At 49.1% G+C, this 23,897-nt stretch overlaps 1 protein-coding gene across 1 annotated transcript in view; it reads left to right on the top strand.

Annotated features, from left to right (window-relative positions):
* ZFHX3 (zinc finger homeobox 3) overlaps window positions 1-23,897 on the top strand; it is a 113,972-nt gene that overhangs the window by 82,791 nt on the left and 7,284 nt on the right. The window contains exons 5-8 of the mRNA XM_037409004.1: window positions 5,714-5,847; window positions 6,055-6,255; window positions 15,324-15,426; window positions 16,669-22,104. Of these exons, the coding sequence (XP_037264901.1) occupies window positions 5,714-5,847; window positions 6,055-6,255; window positions 15,324-15,426; window positions 16,669-22,104 (5,874 nt within the window). The remainder of the gene's footprint in view (window positions 1-5,713; window positions 5,848-6,054; window positions 6,256-15,323; window positions 15,427-16,668; window positions 22,105-23,897) is intronic.

Genomic DNA, 23,897 nt, shown 5'->3' with positions numbered 1-23,897 from the left:
AGGTTGATAGCTGGCTCAAGAACCATATGAAATAGGTAAATATAAAAGATTATTGCTTGCTTGCTTTCAGCCACATTGTAGTTCAAGAAAACCCAAGATTTCCTATGGTTTTCAAAATACCATCTTAGACACCATTTCTGGAAGAAACAGTGCAGTATGACTTTGCAAAGGTGGGGTCATGCTGGGCACAAGACAGGATGATTTGCTGCATACCCTGTCTTCTGCTCCACACGAATCTCTTGAGCAGCTGTCAAGCTGGGAGCAGGGAGGCTTCCCAGCTTTGGTCCAGGCCTTTCCTTTCAGGTGCTTCCTGGAGCATTTTGCTACTTGTGTGTCAAGGTCAGCTTCTGCTGTGGCCACTGCCACGTCCACGTCTGCGAGCTCCTGGACCCTCACGCCAGCACGGCAGGGCTGCCTGCACCCGTGTTGCTCTGTGACTCTCCTGCTGCCCGGGTCAGAGTCAGGATTCTCATAACCTTTGGGATTGATCCGTAACTTAGTGCCATCGCTGCAGTATTTCTCACCTAGCCTGCTCTTGGTTCTCTAGGCAGTGGGGCTGCAGGTGGGTCCCAGGGCCGCCCGCGGCAGTTGGCAGAAAAGGGGTTTATCTGCAGGGCCACAGGGTGCATCTGCGGTGCTCATGATGGCAAGCAAAGCACTGCCTCCACGTGCCCCGTGTGCTGCTTGGTGTCTCACTGCGATGTTTTCTGGGTGCTCTGTGTTTGTACCAAGTGTGGCAGCTGGGGCTTCTGGGTACTGTAATATGAATATTTAATAGTAATTCGGTTGTTCATACTCACTGCAGGCTGCAAGGTATGACACAGCATTAGAAAAACACTATTTGACCATTTTCGGGACCACATTTCTGAAAGGCAGCAGTAAAGGTCTGGGTACAAAAGTGTGCTTGCAAATCTCTGTGTATTTACTTCTGTCTATCATGCGATCATGTTATTTATCAAATACGGAGTTGAAAAAATACTGTAGAGCAACAGGCAATATACAGGCCTGTTAGTATGGCTACAACATCTTATTAGAACGAGTGGTACCTTCAGGGAATAAGGAACGTAAACAGACAGTGTTTCAGAAAGAAACATTCAACCATGTATTATTAAGACAGGAGGTAACAACCGGGCGGCGCGGCGGCGGTGCTGCATGCCTGGTGCCTGGGCATGGGGGCCAGCAGGGCTCTGGCCGCTTTTTGTGTCACTGCAGTCTCTCGGTGGGGTTACCTGCTCGGAGGTGTTCTTCCTGAATTAATACAAATTGCGTGTTTCTGTGGGATAGCGACTGTCTGCCAGAGAGGCTGAGAGTGAAACTTTGTGCGCCCTTACTCTGTGCTCCGAGCTGCTGCTAATGGAATGGCACGGGTAGGTCTGGGCTGCAGGGCTGGCCTTGCCCCTCGCCCGCAGGGAAGGCTGCAGGAGCATGAAAACAGACAACACAGTCCACTCCGGTCTCTGTTTCGGGGGGGAAATTGCAGCTGCTTTAAGGATGCTCCTCTGCGAGCCCCGTGCAGAGGTGACGGCATGTCCAGCCGCAGGGCTGTGCAGGCAGGTCCATCTGGTCCAAGGGCTCGTGATGCTGAGTAATTGCTCCAAGAAAACGTCCAGGGATGTTTGTGGAGGGAGGCGCCACCAAATATGGAATTTTGTTTTCCATCGGGCAGTGAAAACACCGTTCCATGGTCCTGAGAAAACTTTTTCCCAGGCCGGCTGCAGAAGTGGGTAGGAATGGAGTTTCTTCAGTAGGCTGGGGGCAGGGAGGGTGTTGTTTTCTAAATCGATGGAGGTAGCAGAAACCCCACTGTAAATTTCTAGGGCAAGTGGCAAGCTGGTTTACGGAATGCAGGGAGATGAGAACCTCTGGCTTACGGAAAGCAGCATGAATTAATAATCATTTAATTGGCTTTTCCATTATGTTGCTGGGTTGGGAGATGGAAGTTTAGATGAAGGGGCTGTCAGTGGTACTTTAGCTAAAAGAATCTGATGGTTGGGAGGTGGGGTGGCGACTCCCTTCCCACCAGGACAGAGAGCAGGCAGCTTTGGGGACCCTTGCCAGTTTTGCCTCTGGAACTAGCAAAGGAATGAATCCCCACTTCCAACGAAGTGTCCCATCCCACCTCTGAAATGACACCTGGGAGGATTCCTCCTCCTCTGAAAAGCAGAAGCTGCTGAGGAAGAGTGAGAAGACAAGTATGTCTCCAGGGCTGTGGTGGGCCAGCGTGCCTGCAGCAGTGCCCATCCTGTTGCACCCGGCTGTCGGCTGCGCTTGTTGAGAAAGGCACATCTGAACTAAATCCATTTCAAGAGTCAGAATAATAAAAACGCTAACTAATACATAGTTGTACACCGTACTTTAGAGCTAGATTCCTTTTTCCTTCCTGCAAGGCCTGGACCAGTCGGTGTGGTGTTAGATGTGGTCAGGGCACCGGCACTGTGCCTCACCTTCTCTGGTGCTGAGCTGCCATGTGGGGCTGAGGCCCTTTTGGCATTTTCAGCCGAGGACATTTTGTCCCATCCACTCTGTGCAGACACAGAGGTCCTGCACAGCTGCTGGAGGGTTCTGCAGGCAGGCACCGAGCTGCGTGTCCTCATTTCTCCAGGCAGAAAAGAGTTCTTAATTCCTCTGATCTGTGATGTGGACTGAATGTGTCGCTTTGTGTGTTCGGCTGTTTATCAACAATAAACTTCAGTCTCAGTGTTAAAATTCCCCGTGGAGCTGTCATCCCAAAAAAATAATACTTGGAACAAATATTCCATATGCGTTTTTCAGAACTCTGCAACAGACCAGTTCTTCCAGGTATCTGGACATTCGTTAATAATTTTGGTTTTGAAGGATTAAAGTTATGGGTTACATCAAGTGCATTTAGTAAAACTGGGCACTTCAGAGATGGTAAGTAAAAGTAAATTTTAATTATCTTTTACTTTTGCCTGATTCTAAGCAGGCTGCTTCCCAGTAGAAAGGAAATAAGAAAATACCCTGCCGTGACTCCAGAGGTTACAGCTAGCGTTCAGCAGCTGCAGGGTAGTTGACAGTTGGGTTGCTGAATTCAGTCACCGCCTCCAAAACCACCACACCGGGGAGCTGCTCAAAGCAATGCAGAGTGAAGCTGGTGGCGGAGGGTGAGGACCAGGGGCTCCCTGAGCTCTTCATGCCTCGCTATACCTGTGCAGATCCTGCTGCCGGTGGGGACACACCGGTGCTTTGTAAGTGTCCAGAGCTCGTGCTGTAGAAGCTTGCCTGGGTTTATTAATAGGGTTTGTAGGGTTTTTGTGGTTCTCACACTGTTGCCAAAGGTGAAAGTGTTGTCATCCTTTCTTTGGAAAGGTGACCTATACATATGAGCAGAGGTTTCTCCAGCCATCCCTTTCCTCCCTCACGTCCCCTGCCCCTCTCCCAGGGCTGGCAGTGCCAGCATGGCTCGCTGCAGCGCTTGTCAGTAGTTTTGTGGAGCAGATGACACCCAAAGGTTTAAAGTGGCAGATGACAGGTACAGAGCCCAGTGAGACCCTGTCTGGACCATGCAGGAGACACAATTGACATCCAGGGCAGAGAAGTCTAAGGGGACCTGAAGTCATGGCTGGTGGTGTCAGCCCAGCCTGGTGCAGGGCTGGAGCAGAGCTCGCGTTGCTGCGTGACCACACTGGCAGACCTGAGGTCTCTGGACACCGGTCCTGACGCCTGACTGCCTGATTGGGGCTGACACTTCAGTGTCCAAGGTCACACTGAGAAGCGGACAACGTCAACAGCAATTAGCCTTCATATCAGGGCCACTCACATCACACAAGGCTTGGGCAGGGCATTTTAAGGCAGGGTTGTCCTCTGCCTGCCACAGTGCTGGCTCTCAGTGGTGGTCTCTGCCTCCCCAAACCCACCGGGAGGGACTGCTCTCCTCGGCAGAGGAGCCGCGCAGGTGGGTCCAGGGTAGTGCCATGTTTCTTGTGCTCCATGCACGTTTTATTAGTAGGAAGTAAGGAAGTCCAGCTTTGGTGCTGTAGACCTCTAATGACTTTCCAATTCTGAGCCCCAGGGAGGGTCTTGGGTTCAAGTGAGCAGCCTGACCTGAGAAGCTGCCCATCGTTGTGTGCAGGGGCAGGGCAGGTTCTGCATTGGTGTCCGTAAGTCAGCACTGACCCTGCAGACTTGTTCTACAAAGAAGCTCTAGGTTTGGATGTTCTCATGGAGTTGGCAGCGTGGCGGGGTCCTGTGGTTTTGGTTTCAGATACAGCCAGAACTTCACATCTATGCGTGGAGGATGTGTAGCCAGCCAGGGTTGAAATACCGGGCGTGCTGTGGGGAAGGAAATCACCTCTCTACCAGGAGAAACTGAGGAGTACCAGAGCTCCTCCAGTCCCTGCCTCCCTCTGGCAGTGTTGTTATCTATTTGCAATACGTGTTTTCCCTCTCCTGGAAGTTACTTTGCTTCTATTTAACTGAACACGTAGAGATGGGGTCTGGCAGGGAGGGCAGTTAGAAATGGGGATTCTATTTCTTAACGTGATGTGGTGCCTTTTGGAACACAGCTCATGGCAATGAACAGACAGACCTTTGAAAAGGAAGCAGTTTGCCTGGATCTTACTCCGACAGCATCTTCTGAAACAAGGAATGGATACCAGTGGGTCCACAAAGAGAATAAGAGACAAGGGGAAGAGTATGGGGGAACCGGTCTCAGAATGCTACAGTGCCTTGTTAATCGGCAGCCGATCCATCATATTAAATATCCAGCTGTCATATATTACCTTTCAAGTGAAAATGAATAACTCCCATTAAGGGCGAAATGGGTTTGAAGTCGATTCGAGACAGATTAAAGTACTGTTATGAATGTGTGTTCGGGGAGGAGGAGACAGGGGCTGTGTATAATATACTTGTCCTTACAGTTTTTAAATAATAGATGTCCCACAAATTTATGTACTGCAGGCTGCCAGGGTTCGGGGGGAGGAGGTAAAGGTCAGGCATGTGCTTCGAGTGCCACAACTTGCAGAGTGTTTCGCTGTTGACTTCTGGGCTCATTTGCCTTTTTCTGTTCTGCTGGAATAAAATCGCCTTTCCTCAGCTTGTTACGGTGTGAGGATGTCAGAGTCCCACCCCAGCACTGGCGGTAGGCTGGGTCTCTGCCATCGTGGTTTTGGTGGGGCTGCTTGCTAGGAAGCACCCCTAGATGTACGCTTGTCCCCGAGGCACGCAGGCCGAGCTGGTCGGTGCTGTCCTGGCTGTGTGCCGCTGCCGCTGCTTCCAGCGCAGAGTGTGAGTCACTTGGGTGACAGACACAGCTTCCAGCCATCTCCAAGGCAAACACATCCTAGAGTGTTCATATGCAGAACATCCTAGGTGAGCTAGGAGTATCAGTTCTGCTTTGTTGGGTCAATCCAACTGCTCGTGGAGGTGACACATTGGCCTTCACATCTGGCCAGGCATTTGTGTGTCCGATGTAAACACAGGACAAGACTTTCCTGCACCTGACAGGTTGCAAGCAGCCCACAGAAGTAGCTGAGATTTCTCTTCTAACTATAAATGACACAGCTCCCTTGCTACGGAACATAATCAAGAATGAACATTTTTTGGCCAGGCGTACTTTGTAGGATGTAAGTTAGTCCACAGACTGACCCCCCTCCAAGTCCTCAGTATGTGTTTCAGGCAACAGCAGCAGACTAAACGGAAATACTGTCTTAAGCCTTTTTGGAGGTGTCCTGATACAAATCTCTTTTTGTTGCAGCACCAACCAGCCAGGCAGAGAAGGAGCTGACAGAGCCTCCAGCGTCCTCTAAACGAATATCATTTCCCAGCAGCTCTGAGTCGCCTCTCTCCTTTAAATGGTCAAAAACTTCAGAGGAGACAAAGTCAGAGCAGGTAAGGAAGAACCATCTAGCTTTTTGTGCATCTACAAGCAGGTAATTTGTTTCCTATGTGCCAAAAGCAAAAAATAAAATAGGAGAAGGAGGATGAAACGTGATAACTGGTGGTAGGAGAAGGCATCAAATTATTACAGTGTAGCTGTAAGGAAAGAGGAAAGCAGTAGCTGTAACAATTACGTGATTCATTTGTCGTGCTTTGCAGATGTATCAGTGTCCATATTGCAAGTACAGTAATACAGACGTGAACCGGCTGCGGGTGCATGCCATGACCCAGCACTCAGTGCAGCCCATGCTCCGCTGCCCGCTCTGCCAGGACATGCTGAACAACAAGATCCATTTGCAGCTGCACCTCACCCACCTGCACAGTGTGTCACCTGACTGCGTCGAGAAACTCATCATGACGGTAAGGGGCTGTGTAGTCAAGCATGTCTGCTGCTTTCCTAGCAAAGATGAGGAGTAAAAGGATGGCCTGACCTGCATGGGCTGACTTTGCTGCAGTGGGCAGCTCCTTCATCTGTTAGGGCTCCGTCATCTGGGTTTTTCCCACCCCTGTATGTTTTGACTGCAGACACTATGTTGCCCGTGCTTGAGCACTGTGGAAACTGGCAGTGCATCGGTGTTGGGTAATTTCCCTGTGAAAAGATTGCAATAAATATTATTTCCTTTAACTACTGAGGTCATTGCATGGGATCGCGTTTTGCACAGAAGCTTCCAGGAGGTGCGGTAGCTGATGTGCTGTGCCGCTCCTGTGGTGGAAGGAAAGTGCTTGTGTGTTGATGAGCACTTCCCCAGAAGGACAGCCAGGGTGATTAAGGTAACATTACAGGAAATTAGGTATCACGTTTCTGCTTAAGATACAATTTTAAGAACCAGTAGAGTAACTTCCCTTGGCGGTCTCGTCTCATGGAGGGGAGACAGTCCTATTGTGCAGCCCATGTTCTGTGCTTCATTCACTTAATGATCCTCATTGTTATGTTGTATGAGGTAAGTTGGATCTGTTGCTTCTGTGAGGAGTCGCTCCATCCAAAACTGCAATGCTTTTGTTGTGTAACAGTTCCCTTTTTCAGGGTAACTTGAGCAAGCGAAGGATGTGCTGCTGTTGACCCAAGGCAGGTGGAACCTTACAGGATTGTTGAATACTAGAGCTATAGTTTCAAGTGCTGTTTCTAAAATGTTTGGAAACCCCTGGTTTTAAATTAAAATTTAAGCAGAGGCAGTTAAAATTACCTGAAGTAGGAAGTTAACCACTGAAGTATAGAGTGAAAGTTTGCTAGATAAAGTTAACTGTCTTCACGTGGAGCTCAAAACTTGTGACAGCTCCTCTTCTCAAGCTGTTTGTCAAACAACATTGTGCCCATGCATGGGCTGTGATTGCTGCTGCTTGTGCAGCTCCTGATGGGGAGCAGAAACTTCAGACGGCACATTGTGGTTCAGCACAAATGTGTTTGCACCAGGCTTTTCTTCTGCCCTGCATCCTTGTTTTAGCATCTAGTGTGGGATTCCTTCTCCAGCACCATCTCCAAGGAATTAAAATTCATCTAACACGAGGGCTAGTACTTGGTGAGAAGTAGCGAATTAACAGCACAGTGTTCAAGTTCTCATTTGTGAGACAGACCTGGGTTTGTGCTCTGGCTTGCTTTACCCCAGAGCCGCTGACCCAGAGTCTCTGCTGCTGCTGTACTCGTGGAGTCATGTGTGCAGCTGCTGGACCTCTGCCATGGGACTTGTCACAGTGCAGAAATGCTCATGAAGGCTTACCCCCCTCTCCAATGCCCAGGCATTTGCTTCAGTAAATAACATTTTGAGTCCCAGAATGTTTCTTTCATGAGTTCCCTTTTCATAGGTTTCACATGAGTGTGCCTTTCCATTTGCTAGCATCAGTTTAACATACAGGTAAAATTAATAAGGCACATTTTCAAAAACCCTTCTAAATTCACAAATGGGATGTGTTGTCATATTCCTACACTGTTACTTCTTTGGTATAATCTTCAAGACAAGGTTGTGTCTGCATTTAAGAACTTGTCATCAAGTATATGAAATAAGTGTTTATTTTGATTCCTGTCAGTTCTTTCTCTTTGTGATTTTTTTTTTTTCCTTACACCCTGTTTCTGCTTGTTTTCTCCTTTCTTTGCTGTTTCCTGACAGTGGAGGTGAATAATACTGTGTTTGATGTAATACTCCTGTGACACATCGTCTGAGCAAGCACATGCAGAGTCACCCAGCTTTTCTCGTACAGTTCTCTAGTCTTCTCTTTCTGTCACCCTTCCAGTCCTCCTTTATGCTTTGTCCTTGTCCGATGCCTTTATGCTTTGTATCTTCCTGCTGTGCTTTACCAACTGCCTGTCCTCTCGTGTTTCTGCCGTCAGGCTCAGCCGTTGCTGAAGCTGTGTCCCGCGCCCCGGCAGGCTGCAGGGTGTGCGCTGGCCGCTGTAGGACCAAGCACTCCCGACCAGCCGTGAGAGCTGTGTGCACCCCAAGTAGGTGCCACATTGCAAAACCCATTAAAAATCCAGCAGGGCCAGCAGGTCCCAGCACTCTCTGAAGAACAAAGTAGAGAGAGGTAGAGCGAAAGAGCACCAGCAGCTCCCTAGCCCTGCGAAGCTGCCCGTGGGCTCTAGGCATAGCTCTGCTCTGCTGGCCACTCGTGTGCCTGGGTCGAGGGGCAGTCCTGTCACAAAGGCCTTGGTCTCCTGTGACCTGCATCCGTTTTGATTGATGGTGCTTAAGTGTGTAAATACCTTCCGAGGACTTGAACGAATCTTGTTAGCTTCTAACTAAATTGATGGAAGACATTTTGACCTTATAGGAGCAGTGAGCAGAAGCTGAGCCCCATTCTTGGCCCAGCAAGCATAACCAGTTTGCTAAGGGTATCTGTTACGCTGATGTGGAATGGTTGGCTCCTGAGCTGGGCTCTCGGCAGAAGGTGCAGCCCGGGACAGGTGCAGCTGGGCTGGTCCATCCTCTTGGCCTGAGCCTGTCCCTCCAGGATCCAGGGGGACTGGCAGAAGCCACTTGTTAAGGAGCTTGGGACACACCACAGAGGACGTGGCCAAAGCAACTGCAGCACTGTGGAGGACAGTCCCCTTAGGTGAGCACATTGGCTGTGCTGGCGCAGGGCCTCATCCTGCTGCTGTGGAGCACAGGACTTCTGCTAAGAGCTGTGGAGAATGGCTTAGCCATGAAGCTCATCCTGTTGCTTCCTTCTGGTTCTTCCACCTTGCCATTGCCACTGGCCCTGGGCAGCTGTTCCCTCTGGTACCCAGAGATACACTGGGGAGGAAGGCTGCCTCTCCCGCTTTAAGTCCAAGAGCGTGTGGGTCAAGAAGGCGATTCTTTTTTGCATTGTGGCAAATATTTTGAGATATCAGTATGGCTTGTGCATAATGCGGCAGCATCAAAGGTTCCTAATTTTGCTCATTCTAGCTAAGATTCCCGTCTCAGTCTGACACATGAATCGGGTCTTGGTGCCACGGTGAGGGAATTGCAGCCCAGTAAATGGGAGCCAGGTCCCTTTCGACACAGTGTCTTTGCGCTCGGTATTTGGAGGAGGCTCCAGTTAATAATACCTTATCAGACGCCTTTTAGGAACCTGCAGTGTCTAATATGTCTGTTGCCATAGTAACGGCTGCTTGCTTGTGCTCAGCATCTCAGAGCTGGCTGTTCCATGCGCCGTCCTTTTCATATCACAAGCAGCCGGGCTGGCTGCCCCATGGGACACCCAGGTCCTCCCCACCAGCCCAGGCGCTGGGACAGGGACTGGCAGGGCTGCAGCCACAGGCTGTGGGGAAAGGAGTGTGTGTCGTGTCCCTGCACAGCGTCGGGGTCGGGGAAGCACCCGTGGGGCAGGAGCAGGGCTCCCACCATCCCCCACCGTGTCCTGTAGCTTCCCGTCCATGGGGCTGGTGAACGGACGTGCCCAGGTTCATTCTGTGCGGCATTTCAGCCGCTCTAAACAGATCTAATCGTCATCTTTCCACATAACAGCCTCTTTGCTAATCTTGGGCCTGCACCGCTTCAGCAGAGAGCCCCTTAATGAGGGTGAAGTGCAGCGCGCCTGCATAGTCGATTGACAAGACTGATGGGCTCAAGCCGGGAGAAGGGACGGCTTCCCGAGAGCCTCCAGGAGCTGGGGGCTCTCCCTCCTCCCAGGGCTGGCTTTATCGTTCTGCACATTCCTCTCCTGTCATTTCTGTTGTCAGTTTTCTCTTCCTCAGTTTAGGGCGTCTTCCCAGTGTTTCAGCCATCTTTCCATCTTTTTCTTTCCTCCCTTGCTCTAAGAGTAATTCTTGCCTGTCCCTGCCAACCTCACTTCTCCCTCTTGCTATCTTTACATTTTTTTTTCCTCTTTCCCATTGTCTTTTCCTATTGCTCTCTCCCTTTTGCTGTCATTCAATTTTTCTCTCTCCCTCCTTCTCACCCCCTCTCACTCCCCCCTTTCCCTCTCACTCTGTGTCTCATTCTCCATCTCGGATGAAGGTAATGAAAATAATCGGGCTTCATTAATTCTGAGCCCTGTGAGATGATAGCCATTTGGAGCCATGTTTGCCAATTAGATGGTCTAAATTAGAAGTGACCTTGGTATACTGCCATCGCTTTGCCTCTCTGAGTCTAATGAAGCTTTTCACTCCAGCACCCTCTCTCTCTCTTTGTAATGGAAATTACCTCCTTTGTCTGGTTCGGGAACCTTGCAATGCATGTGTATTTCCCCCTGGTTGTGTGGACATAAGGATAGTAATGTATCTCCTCAGACCCCTTCTAGAGATTTTCTTTTCAAAAGCCGCATGATTTCAGCATTTTGGTGTGTTAAAGGGGGGAATTGCGTAGACTGTCCACACATTTGGTCACTCAGTCCGGAGGAAAGTCAGAGCAGGCAGATCCAGCGCGCATGGGGAGCTGGCCGCTCACACTAGCCAAGATTAATTTTTCAGACGTGCCAAGAATATGCTTGTGTCACACTGCCAGGGCTCGCGTGGGAGGGGTGTTGCAGCTCTCAGCCTCCGGCCTGTGTTGATAAGCTGCTCTGCAGTTCATAGTCTTAACAATCTGGTAGATCCAGTAGTGGCAGGAGCCACACTTGTCACTGCTGTAGGTTGTCACCGGTGAGGAGCGGACCTGCAAGTTCTCCAGACCAGTGACAAGTCTGTAGGTGTCAGGGCATGTGCCATCTGCCGAAGATGCTCGTGGGGCAGGGAGGCAGGAGACATGGCGTGTCAGCCCTTGGGGTTTTTGTAATAGTTGCTCACTGGACCACATTGTCTATAGAAATGGCTGTCACATCAGGGTGCCCATGCGTGTCAGTGAATCTCATCATCATAAAGAAATTTTATCTGCTGAAGGGCATCTGAATTTCATCCAAAAGGGAGGGTCCTTGGAAGCGGAGGGGCTTGTCCCAAGAACTTTCCATCTTCTAAGGCAGATAATTGGCTTCTCTGCAGTCTACTGTAGAGGGAAGTTCTCCAGCCAGCCTTCCAGTACAGACCACAGGGAGGACACTGCGAAGTGGGGCACAGGAGGGGCTGCCACAGTCTCTGGCCCAACCTTCCCCTTCCTTCACTCTTTACCCAAGCAAGTTCCCTGCCCCACTGAGCAGGATGGGGATGGGGACGGGGCAGTCGGAGCAAAGTGTGTGCCCTGAGTGCCTGCCCCAGCTTTAGGGATTTTCTTGGAGCCACTGACCCTGGTCGTTGAAGTACCGGTAAACAGAACCTGATCCACGTATTGGTATCCAAATGTCGGGTTGTCAGAAAGAGCGGGTAGGAGCAAGCTGCCCATCCCTCCTCCCCTCCTGGTTTCATTTCGGCAGGAAGATCAAGAGCAGCACAGGTCAAGGAGACCGTTTGCTTTTTGTGCAGTAATGTTGGGAGAGCAACCTAGAGGAGACCTTGGATGCAGGAGCAGTGAGGGGACGGGCGCTGCCAGGGCTCCACGTGGAGGCGGGTCGGCTGTGACAGGGGGTGGTGTTCCCAAGCTGGGTGGCTTTGCTGGTGGCTTGTGGGCCAGAAGATCAGGGCTGCAGCTGCGAAGGGGATACAGTTTAATGTTAGACAGAGCAAAGCAGGTATGTACGGAAGAAGGAAAGGGAGAAGACAAATCATATTTGTCAAACAAATCTGTAGGGTTGGTTTTTTAATAACAGTTCACAATGAATGATATGTTGCCGTTGTGAAAGAATTGGTGTTGAATAGACATTTAAACAAGGAGATGGTTGAGCAGAACTGAGGGTGGATGCCAGGTTTACATGCCAGGCATTGCAGGCTCAGGTGAAAGGGAGGTGGAGAGCTTTTTACAACTGCAGACACTTAACACAGGCAGTGCTGGAGATAAACACTTTCCTCCCTGTCACTGGAACAGTTAATGCCATTTAAATACATCCAAAGTACAAACCACCGTGTCGTAGAGCACCGCTCCGTGTTTATCTGTTGGGTGGCTGTGGCCTACTAAACCTTCCTGCACCCTTGGTACTTCCACTGTTTGTATTAAAAGCAGCCGCAGTGTGCGAGGCATTTTCTGCACGTACCAGGAAACGCTGTGCCCTCGGACTGGTTTGCACTGTGAAGGGACAGACAGTTTGAAACGGGCAGTCTGGAATTCAGTGTAAATGTGAAATGATTGGAGACGTGCAGCCTATTTTCACTATTTGCATCTTTGCTATCTGGTCGGGGGTGGTCTGTGAGGACGAAGATATAGGCTAGTCCTGCCCTGGAAAATGGCACAGCAAACAGGCAGCGCTGTCAGGAGAAGCCTGAATAGTGCCGAACAGGTGGAGGACTGAAGCGGGTCCAGTTGCTGAAGCACGACCATTTAAAAAGCCTTATTTTCAAGGTTCTGCTTCCCAGGCCCAGCCCTGTGTGGCTGCCTGGACTGTCTGCAGTTGCCCTACATCCATATCCAGAATTTCTAGTTCCCTGCACTTTTTTCTAAGATTTTTTCTGTTTGCATTTTGGGATTTTGTGCCTGTAGCAATTTAATGTACCACAGGCTTTTTTTTTTTTTTTTTCTTCCCACCTTTTTTTTTTTTTCTCTTTTTTTATTGTGGAAGGAAGGGGTAGAAGTAGGGTGAGAACTGTGGCTATGGAGATGCAGGTAGATAAAGGTAATTACTTAAACACATATAGGGCAGCACTTACTGGTTTGGAGACCCAGATTAAGATGCAGAGGAGCATGTGAGGTTGATGATTATATTTCGGGGAGAGTTAATTGACGGAAGGTGAAGGCAGACAAAGAACCGCTGCTTACTGCCTTCTTGAATCCCAATCAGGAATTATGATTAAAGACGCGGCGAGACAACAGAGGCCTGATGAATTGGTGTCTTTTTTTTTTTCTTTTTTGCCGTCATTCACACTTGATTGACTTCAACCTTTCAAGTGCAAAAGTCTCTCTTTTCCATTATTATTCATAGCCATCTGAGTTTTTCTAATTAAAGTGTATGAAAACAATTACTGATCCGTCGTACTGAGTGTGGTAGTGGGGATGGCTGCCTTACTGTAACGTGTATAAAAAGCCCACAGTTTTCTATAATGATGTGCAGCTGAGGTGTTAGATAATTTTGTTCTTTTTCTACTCTGTTGGGGTTTTTTTAATTTCTCATGATTTATTTTTCATAATTCCTAAAGATCCTAGGAAAGCACTCTCCCTGCTGATAAAGCTGAGAGGGGTGGCTCCTTCCTGCCTTCCCTCCTCGGCATCCCTGCTCATTCCCCTCCTCTGAGCCTGGCTACCGGGAATTAACCAGTGACCTTTCACGTCTCCAGACTCACCACCCACAGCCATCAGATACTCCTGCTTAGAGTAGAAGGTGGAATGAATTTGGTGTGCTCAGCTTCCCTCCTGGTGATTTATCAGTGTCATCTGCCTTTCCTGCCAACATCTGTGGGACCTGGCACCCACCTCCATGCACCGGCCATCCCAGTAAAGGCAGGAAGCTCAGCATCCCTCCCCAGTGCTGTTCAGATGTCTGCAGCCACTCGGACACAGTTTTTCATGGACTGTTTTAGCTTCACTTAGTGAAGCCAAGGTCTAGTCTATGTTTGCTTGCATTTGACATCTGTCTAGATAAGGAAGATTTCATGTCCTGCACATTGGTTTACCTTCAGCTTCATCACAGGTTTGCTTCTGCAGTTGAATCGGAGCCCTGTGGTCCTTGACTCCCCAGAAAGCAAGGTACACTGCATGCAGATAACAGCCTCACTCACTCACTCTGTTCTGAAATCCAGGGTGCAAATGCCTTCTTAGCATGTGACAGAAGGATGGAGAGACTTGTTTTGCTAAGAAACTTACCTGTCTAGGAGTGTTTATTTATGCCTCACTCTCCCAGCAGTCAGAGGCTGGGAGCAGACGCACCACAAGCATTGCAAGTCAGTGTTGGTTTCTGTGCCTTCGAGTGCCGTGGCCCTGGTGTATAGGAGATGCTCCCTGAGCATCAGCGGGGTGAAACATGCAGCTGCTTGGAGCTGCAGAGGTGTCTTCGCTTGCCACAGGCATCTAACTGGTGCTGGCAGCCACGCGCTGGAATACCACACGGATGGTGTTGGTGATACGTGTCAGTCTTCCCAGTTGCTGCTCTGGGGAGAAGGGCTGTGAGGCAGCTTTTCAGCTGGTGTGTGAGACTGGCTCTGGACGTTCAAAAAGGGTGTTTGTTGTCCTGCACTTGATGCCAGCCACCTGCAAACTGGTAGCGAGGTTGTCTGTATTTTCTCTGTGTGACCGGATACACCCAAAGAAACAGTTTTCCCAAAAAAAGATGAGCATATGTGTTTGACTCTTTGAAAGAGCGTCTGTAGTTGAAGCATGCAAGCTCTCCAGCTCTTGAAAAATGTTGTTGTTTTGGCACTGCGCTGGTCATGATCATGCAGGTTCTAGACAAACACTTGCAGAGAGGCGAAGGGAACACTTTAGAGCAAGGAAAGGGTTAGCAAAAGCTTTTCATTTTGCAGGCAGTTTGCTGTCTTTTTAGTCTTATTCATCCTTTCCTTTGTCACCTCTCTCCTTATTTGTACTTTTCTTTCTCATGCCCCTCCTTTTCCTGCATCGATACACTTTGAAAACAGTGCTGCAATGCTCCCTAGTTCAAGATTACAGTGTACTTTACGAGGTATGATTTAATTAGGGGCCTTATTATGTTTTCAGCAGCTTAAGGTGGGCCTTTCAACTTATCTACCTAATTGGTTGCACAAGAAGTTTCACAGCCCATGACAAAACATTGTCAGTGATCAAAGTCTGAATTCTACATAAAGGAAAAATATTAATAATAAGATTATTCTTCAAGTGTGCACTGCTAATTATGTCCAGAATGTAACTGTAGAAACACTTTTGACTGATGAGAGCTTTGTCTAATAAATATGAGTCTTCAGTGAGCTATGAAAAGTGACGCCTCTGACTTTACAATACTGGTGTCTAATTTTGTCACTGAAGATGTTTAAAATATTTTCCTGTGTTTTCCTACTCCCCACATCCTTTCCTCCTTGTCTCCAGGTGACAACACCTGAGGTGATGATGCCCAGCAGCATGTTTCTTCCGGCAGCCGCTCCAGAGAAAGACGGGAACTCTGCCGCAGAGGAGCTGGGGAAGCAGCCTGGTGAGTGCGGGTCAATGAGGTCCACAGGTCCCACCGCTCCCCCAGTCCCATCACCTGGTCAGGGACTGTGTCTGGGGACATCTCTGTCCAGGTCACTTCCACATGCCCAGCTGTCCCCTGAGAAACACAGTCAGGTGGTGCCCAGCAGGGCCGTCTCCCTTCATCTGTGCCACGAACGGGCTGGTGCCCTGGGTGTCCCCATGGCAGGGCAGAGCGAGGGGGCTCAGAGCTGAGGAGCAGAGCTTACTGCCATGGCAAGTCACCTGGAAATGGTGTTGAATCCTTGCAGAGGAAGAAGACAAGATGTGAGCAGTGAAAAGCACAGGTGGTGGAGGGCTGAGGGCCCAAATCTCCTCAGCCTTTTTCTTTGCCATGCTGTGTTATGAAGGCATGACTGTAAATCCGTGACTGTTTAGTCTTGGCTTTGTCATGTGATAGGGGGGCATCCCAAGAACATCGTTCTGCATGGGCAGAAGTGTCTGATCGCAAACTTGGCTTGGAAGTCGTGCTGGTCTTCCTTCTGTGCCCTGCTGGAAGGTCTGTAAGGAATGTGGGAATTAAGACAGCAGTTTTTTCCTTCCAGGCAGACGGCCCCAAGGCAGTGGTGCTGGTGGGGCAGCACTGGCCCAGTCAGGGTAGCTAGAGCTGCTCTGGCCATGGCGATCCCTTTTTTGGTCTCTACCTGTATCACAACATCTTTTCCAGCAGGGTAGTGCTCAGTGGCCCTGGAGAAGTGGGAGTGCACTGAGTGTTTGTTCCTTCTTCTCCCATCTTCCCTCAAACAGCACCCTTTGAGCTGCTGCCAGCAGGGCCTGAATTTCATTCCTGTTGTTTCTAGCTTTGATAGGACCGGGACTCAAATACTACGTTCAAATTGATGAACCTTGTTATAGGAAAATAGGCAGGACATCAAAGAAGAGCATCACAGACAGGTAGTTGAGTGGCCTTCACTTAAAAGGAAGAATTAAAGGTGGCAAATGCACTAAGGGAACGTGTGTGTGTGAATAGTTTCCAGATATTCAAAGTGGGCAAGAAAGTAAAGTATATAGGTTTATGCAATGGGCCACGATGAGGGTAATGGGCTGGTATTAAATTAGATGAATGAAGATAGAGGAGAAGCGTTAGAAATACCTATCATCTTGCAGAGAAAAAACACAGATGTACTAGAGACAAAAAGAGGATGTTGATCTGCCCTTGTGTGCTGGTGTAATTTTCAGGTTTGCTCTAATTTTGTTTTCACAGAGATCTCTGAGGACTCGGGAAAGAGTCTTTTGCCATCGGAGAACACAGAGCACAGCGGAGATCCTAAGCCCGTTCCGGCCGATCAGAGCTCTGCCAGGGAGGACTCCAGCTTCCTCTGCTGGAAGAAGGGCTGCAACCAGGTGTTCAAGAGCTCAGCGGCCCTGCAGACACACTTCAATGAAGTTCACGCAAAGCGGCCTCAACTGCCGGTGTCTGATCGCCACGTCTACAAGTACCGTTGCAACCAGTGCAGCCTGGCATTCAAAACCATTGAGAAGCTGCAGCTCCATTCCCAGTACCACGTCATCCGGGCGGCCACGATGTGCTGCCTCTGCCAGCGCAGCTTCCGAACCTTCCAGGCCCTGAAGAAGCACCTGGAAACCAGCCATCTGGAGCTGAGTGAGGCCGACATTCAGCAGCTGTATGGTGGCCTCTTGGTCAACGGAGACCTTCTCGCTATGGGTGATCCTTCACTTTCAGAAGACCACACTATAATAGTTGAGGAAGATAAGGAGGAGGAGAGTGACCTGGAAGATAAGCAGAGCCCGACAGGTAGCGATTCGGGGTCAGTGCAAGAGGACTCTGGCTCAGAACCGAAGAGGGCCTTACCCTTCAGGAAGGGCCCGAACTTCACTATGGAGAAATTTCTAGATCCGTCTCGCCCTTACAAGTGCACGGTCTGCAAGGAGTCTTTTACGCAAAAGAACATTCTCCTGGTCCATTACAATTCAGTTTCTCATCTGCATAAACTGAAAAGAGCCCTCCAAGAGTCTGCTACTGGGCAGCCCGAACCTACCAGCAGCCCAGACAACAAACCTTTTAAGTGCAACACCTGCAACGTGGCCTACAGTCAGAGCTCAACCTTGGAGATCCACATGAGGTCTGTCCTGCACCAAACCAAAGCTCGTGCTGCCAAGCTGGAGGCGGCTGGGGGCAGCAGCAGCAGTAACGGTGCTGGCAACAGCAACAGCAGCAGTCTCTCTTTGGGCTCATCCACACCAAGTCCAGTGAGCACTAGCAACAGTAATACTTTCACAACCACCAACACAAGTAATTCGGGCACAACTCCCATTCCTAGCCTGCTCAACCAGGTATCCAGCGACACTGTGGGAATTCCCCCCTTAGGTAACCCCGTAAGCACTAATATCGCCTCCCCTTCAGAGCCCAAAGAGGTAAACCGGAAGAAGCTGGCAGACATGATTGCATCCAGGCAGCAGCAGCAGCAGCAGCAGCAAGCTCAGACCCTGGCACAGGCACAGGCCCAAGTCCAGGCCCATCTGCAACAAGAACTGCAGCAGCAAGCTGCTCTCCTGCAGTCTCAGCTGTTCAACCCAGCACTTTTGCCACACTTTCCGATGACCACTGAAACCCTTCTGCAGCTTCAACAGCAGCAGCATCTTTTATTTCCTTTCTACATCCCCAGTGCCGAGTTCCAACTCAATCCAGAAGTTAGTCTGCCTGTCACCAGTGGTGCACTGACATTGACTGGTACAGGTCCAAGTTTGCTGGAGGACCTGAAGGCTCAAGTTCAGCTCCCTCAACAGAGCCATCCACAGCTCTTACAGCAGCAGCAAGGTCAGCTGTCCTTGTCACAACCCCACTCCGTCCTTATACAGCAGAGCCAGCACTCTGAGAAGAAGAATAAATCCGTAGTGAAGGAGAAAGAAAAAGAAACCTCCCGGGAAAGGGAAAGTGCAGAGAGGGGAGACAATAATGGAGCATCTAAGGAGACTCTGCCTGATAACTTGAAGCCCAAAGAGAAGAAGGACTTTGTACCAGGCAGTAGTACGGAGCCTTCCTTGCTGCCTCCACGTATTGCCTCTGATGCAAGAGGGAATGCCACAAAAGCCTTGCTGGAAAACTTTGGCTTCGAGCTTGTCATTCAGTATAACGAGAACAAGCAGAAGGTGCAAAAGAAAAATGGGAAGACAGAACAAGGTGAGAACTTGGAAAAGCTCGAGTGTGATACATGCGGCAAGTTCTTTTCAAACATCCTCATCCTGAAGAGCCACCAAGAGCATGTTCACCAACATTACTTTCCCTTTAAGCAGTTAGAGAGATTTGCCAAACAATACAGAGAACACTATGACAAACTGTACCCACTAAGGCCTCAGACTCCAGAGCCACCACCCCCACCTCCGCCACCCCCACCTCCACTCCCTCCAGCACCTCCTCAGCCGGCTTCTACTCCTACCATTCCTACTTCTGCCCCACCAATTACCTCTCCTACAATCGCACCAGCCCAGCCGTCTGTGCCACTCACCCAGCTCTCCATGCCAATGGAGCTGCCCATCTTTTCACCACTTATGATGCAAACCATGCCACTACAAACACTACCTGCGCAGCTGCCACCCCAGCTGGGTCCTGTAGACCCTCTGCCTGCCGACTTGGCCCAGTTGTACCAGCATCAGCTCAACCCTAGCCTTCTCCAGCAGCAGCAGAACAAGAGGCCACGGACACGGATCACCGACGACCAGCTCAGAGTGCTTCGGCAGTATTTTGATATTAACAATTCCCCAAGTGAGGAGCAGATCAAAGAGATGGCGGACAAATCTGGATTGCCCCAGAAAGTGATCAAGCACTGGTTCAGAAACACTCTTTTCAAAGAACGCCAGCGCAACAAGGATTCCCCATACAACTTCAGTAATCCTCCAATTACCAGCCTGGAAGAACTGAAGATAGACTCACGGCCTCCTTCTCCAGAACCTCAAAAGCAGGAATACTGGGGAAGCAAGCGATCCTCCCGGACACGCTTTACTGACTACCAACTCAGAGTCCTGCAGGATTTCTTTGATGCCAATGCTTATCCAAAGGATGATGAATTTGAGCAGCTTTCTAACTTGCTGAACCTCCCAACGCGTGTTATAGTGGTGTGGTTCCAGAATGCCCGTCAAAAAGCTAGGAAAAACTATGAGAATCAGGGAGAAGGCAAGGACGGGGAACGACGGGAGCTTACAAATGACAGGTATATTAGAACAAGCAACTTGAACTACCAATGCAAAAAGTGCAGTCTAGTCTTTCAGCGCATTTTTGATCTCATTAAACATCAGAAAAAGCTTTGTTACAAAGATGAGGATGAGGATGGACAGGATGATAGCCAGAATGAAGACTCTATGGATGCAATGGAGCTCTTGACTCCAACCAGTTCCTCCTGCAGCACACCAATGCCCTCGCAAGCTTACAGCACACCTACATCTTCAGCCAATGCAACCTCCTCAGCTTTTCTGCAGCTCACAGCAGAGGCAGATGATTCCTCCACCTATAGTTCTAAAGTAGAAGCTACAGATGAGAAACCAAAGCAGTCTGAACCTCCAAGTACACAGCAAAACCAAACTCAAGAGAAGCAAATGCAACCAAAGCAAGAGTCTCAGCAGCAACAGGACCAAGGAGAACAAAAGACAAGTTCAGCACACCAAAAGATTTCACAGTTATCCTCCCCCTCTTCATTGCAACAGCCACCTCCCCCTCCTCAGCCCCCTCAGTGCTCCTTGTCACAGTCAAGCCCAAGTCCATCGCAGCTGTCACATCTTTCCCTCAAACCCATTCACACATCCACCCCTCAACAGCTGGCAAACCTACCTCCTCAGCTAATCCCATACCAGTGTGACCAGTGTAAGCTGGCATTTCCTTCCTTTGAGCATTGGCAGGAGCATCAGCAGCTTCATTTCCTGAGTGCACAGAACCAGTTTATCCACCCCCCGTTCCTGGACAGAACGCTGGATATGCCATTCATGCTTTTTGATCCCAGTAATCCCCTACTGGCGAGCCAGCTGCTGTCTGGAACGTTACCACAGATTCCAGCGAGCTCAGCCACTTCACCCTCAACTCCAACATCCACAATGAACACACTGAAGAGGAAGCTGGAGGAAAAGGCCAGTGCAAGCCCTGGGGAAAATGACAGTGGGACTGGAGGAGAAGAACCGCAAAGGGATAAACGTCTAAGGACAACCATTACCCCAGAGCAGCTGGAAATTCTTTATCAGAAATACTTGCTCGACTCCAACCCAACACGGAAAATGTTGGATCACATTGCACATGAAGTGGGCTTGAAGAAACGTGTGGTGCAAGTTTGGTTTCAGAACACCCGTGCACGGGAAAGGAAGGGGCAGTTCAGAGCTGTAGGGCCTGCCCAAGCCCATAGACGGTGTCCCTTCTGCCGAGCTCTCTTTAAAGCGAAGACAGCTCTTGAAGCTCATATCCGATCCCGTCACTGGCACGAGGCCAAGAGAGCCGGATACAACTTGACGTTGTCTGCTATGCTCTTAGATTGTGATGGGGGACTCCAGATGAAGGGAGACATCTTTGATGGAGCAAGCTTTTCCCACATGCCACCAACTAGCAGCGATGGGCAGAGTGTTCCTCTTTCGCCAGTGAACAAGAGCATGGAACTGTCACCTCGAACTCTGCTGAGTCCATCCTCCATCAAGGTGGAAGGAATAGAAGACTTTGAGAGTCCCTCCATGTCCTCGGTCAATCTGAGCTTTGACCAAACAAAGCTGGACAACGATGACTGCTCGTCTGTCAACACTGCAATCACAGACACTACAACAGGAGATGAAGGGAATGCAGACAACGATAGTGCAACAGGGATTGCAACCGAAACCAAATCAGCATCGGGACCCAGCGAAGGTCTGACAAAAGCTGCCATGATAGCAATGTCTGAATATGAAGATCGGCTGTCTTCTGGCCTGGTCAGCCCAGCTCCCAGCTTCTACAGCAAAGAGTACGACAATGAAGGTACTGTGGACTATAGTGAAACATCCAGCCTTGCAGACCCCTGCTCACCCAGCCCTGGTGCAAGTGGTTCAGCCAGCAAGTCTGGAGAGAGCGGGGATCGACCCGGACAGAAACGCTTTCGCACTCAGATGACTAATCTCCAGCTAAAAGTTCTTAAGTCGTGCTTTAATGACTACAGGACACCTACCATGCTGGAGTGTGAGGTCCTGGGCAATGACATTGGACTGCCAAAGAGAGTTGTTCAGGTCTGGTTCCAGAATGCTAGGGCAAAGGAGAAGAAGTCCAAACTCAGCATGGCCAAGCATTTTGGCATAAACCAAACAAGTTACGAGGGACCCAAAACAGAGTGCACTTTGTGTGGCATCAAGTACAGTGCTCGACTGTCTGTACGTGACCATATCTTCTCTCAACAGCATATCTCCAAAGTTAAAGAAACCATTGGAAGCCAGTTGGATAAGGAAAAGGAGTATTTTGACCCAGCTACTGTACGTCAGTTGATGGCTCAGCAGGAGCTGGACCGGATCAAAAAAGCCAATGAGGTTCTTGGTCTGGCAGCTCAACAGCAGGGCATGTTTGATAACACCCCCCTGCAAGCTCTTAACCTTCCTGCTGCATACCCAGCACTACAGGGCATCCCTCCAGTCTTGCTCCCAGGCCTCAACAGCCCATCCTTACCAGGCTTCACTCCATCCAACACAGGTGGGTACAGATATTATCACACTGCTTAGACGCACAGCTTAACTTGATGCATCTTTAGCCCAAGCAGGTGTTTCCTTCAGAATGACTAATAACAGGATACCCAGCCCCTTAGTTGAGTATATTTGTTTGACAGCAAATAAGCAATAGGTATCTTATCTTTAATTCCTGAACTCAGATTTTCTAGCAAAGTCTGAAATACAGCAAGGTCTAGACATGCTGTGTATCTCTGTTTCATTAGCACAGACTAAAATTTCCAAAGCACCTTCCGGAAAACGGTAAATAAAGGATTTATCAAACAGAACAGGAGTAGGACTAACATGCTGAATTTGTTGTTCATTATACCTTTCCTGTTGTTACAAATTCCATTTACGTAGTGCCATCCCAAGTTTTAAATAACTCTGAACCATTTCTAGGGAAAAGTGTGATGTGCCTGGTAGCACTGGTGACAGACACCTGGAGCATCTTTACGTAACACCCTTACAGTGACCTCCAGGACAAATCCCAAGGCACCTGTGGATTGGGTTTTGAGTAATGGCTGAAAGTACCTGCTCAACAAACAACAGTGTAGTTATGGGACAGATCTACTTGGTATTTGAATAGGATTTTTCTTAACAATACTACATAAAAATGAAATTTGGGATAGCCCTTTGGGTGGCCTAATCCCAGATATTGGAATTTGGTCTTTGAGGATGCTCCTTTCTCTTGTACCTGGTGGACAGATGGAAAGTATGAGATGTGTAGCAAAAAATGACAGTGGACAGTACTGCTCAGTAGACTAGCAGTGACATAGAAAACTTGATCCAAAGGCTTCATTTCACCCCTGCTACATCCATGACACCCCAGAGACCTGCCTGTATCTTGAGTTGCCACTCTTGACAGAGCAATTGATGTTCTCTAGACTTGCTTTCACTTGGCAGACCTCTCTGTTTACTGCTGATGATCCCTCTTGAAGCTGACTTTCACCAGGGCCGCTCTACATTTCCAGAGATATCCCAGGAACCAATTCCAGTGTCTTGTCTTGGCAACAGGCTGAGTCTGTCCTGGGCTGGAAAGCCTGTGACACTGTAACGCCTGGTATGGTTACACCGTACACCTTTGTTTTCTACACAGCAGCAATACAGGTCTACCACTGTTAAGACAGTGTCCAGAACAGTTAACTTTCTCTTATTGTAGTGAACTGATTGGCTAATGATGAGTTATAATCCATGATGTGAAGCCTAAATAAGATCTGAGTATCTACCTGTCTTCTGACTGGAGTGCTATCAGTCTCCAAGAAGGCTTTCTGCTTTTATTCAGCAGGCTGACTCTGAGGTTCCTTTTTCAACAGATTGAAAAACTGGGTGCAGATGCTGCCAGGTAACATGGTTGTGTCACGTTAATAAAATTGTCATCATCTTTTGTTATCCAGGAGGTAAATCTTCAGATAAGCAAATCAAAGCCTTAGACAAAAGGATAGTAGCTGGTGTGAGCAGCTCTGTGTAACTTGACCAACTCATAGGACATTCACAGGGGGAACTGGCTGCGAGCTGCGAGCTGTAAGTCATATCACTAGCACCCGAAGTTTGTGTGTAGTTGCAGTGGCATTGGGTGTAGCACCCTGAAGAGAGCACTAGAGACCCTTGACTCAAAATAGGCATCGCTCTTTCCCCATGGAAGTGGCTGTGTTCACCTTTTTCTCCGTTAATGCTCGTCTCTGAAAAATGAAAAAAAGTTAAATCTCCCTGTATTTGTTGGGTTCTGGCCTTTCCAAAAATTACACACTTTCTTAGAGTCAAGATCCTTTTTCCCATGAA

This window comes from Falco rusticolus, chromosome 15, assembly GCF_015220075.1.
Source record: "Falco rusticolus isolate bFalRus1 chromosome 15, bFalRus1.pri, whole genome shotgun sequence".
In the NCBI taxonomy this organism is placed as follows: domain Eukaryota; kingdom Metazoa; phylum Chordata; class Aves; order Falconiformes; family Falconidae; genus Falco; species Falco rusticolus.
The sequence above is the reverse complement of the archived record's forward strand: the minus strand, read 5'-3'. Positions and strand labels throughout refer to the sequence as shown.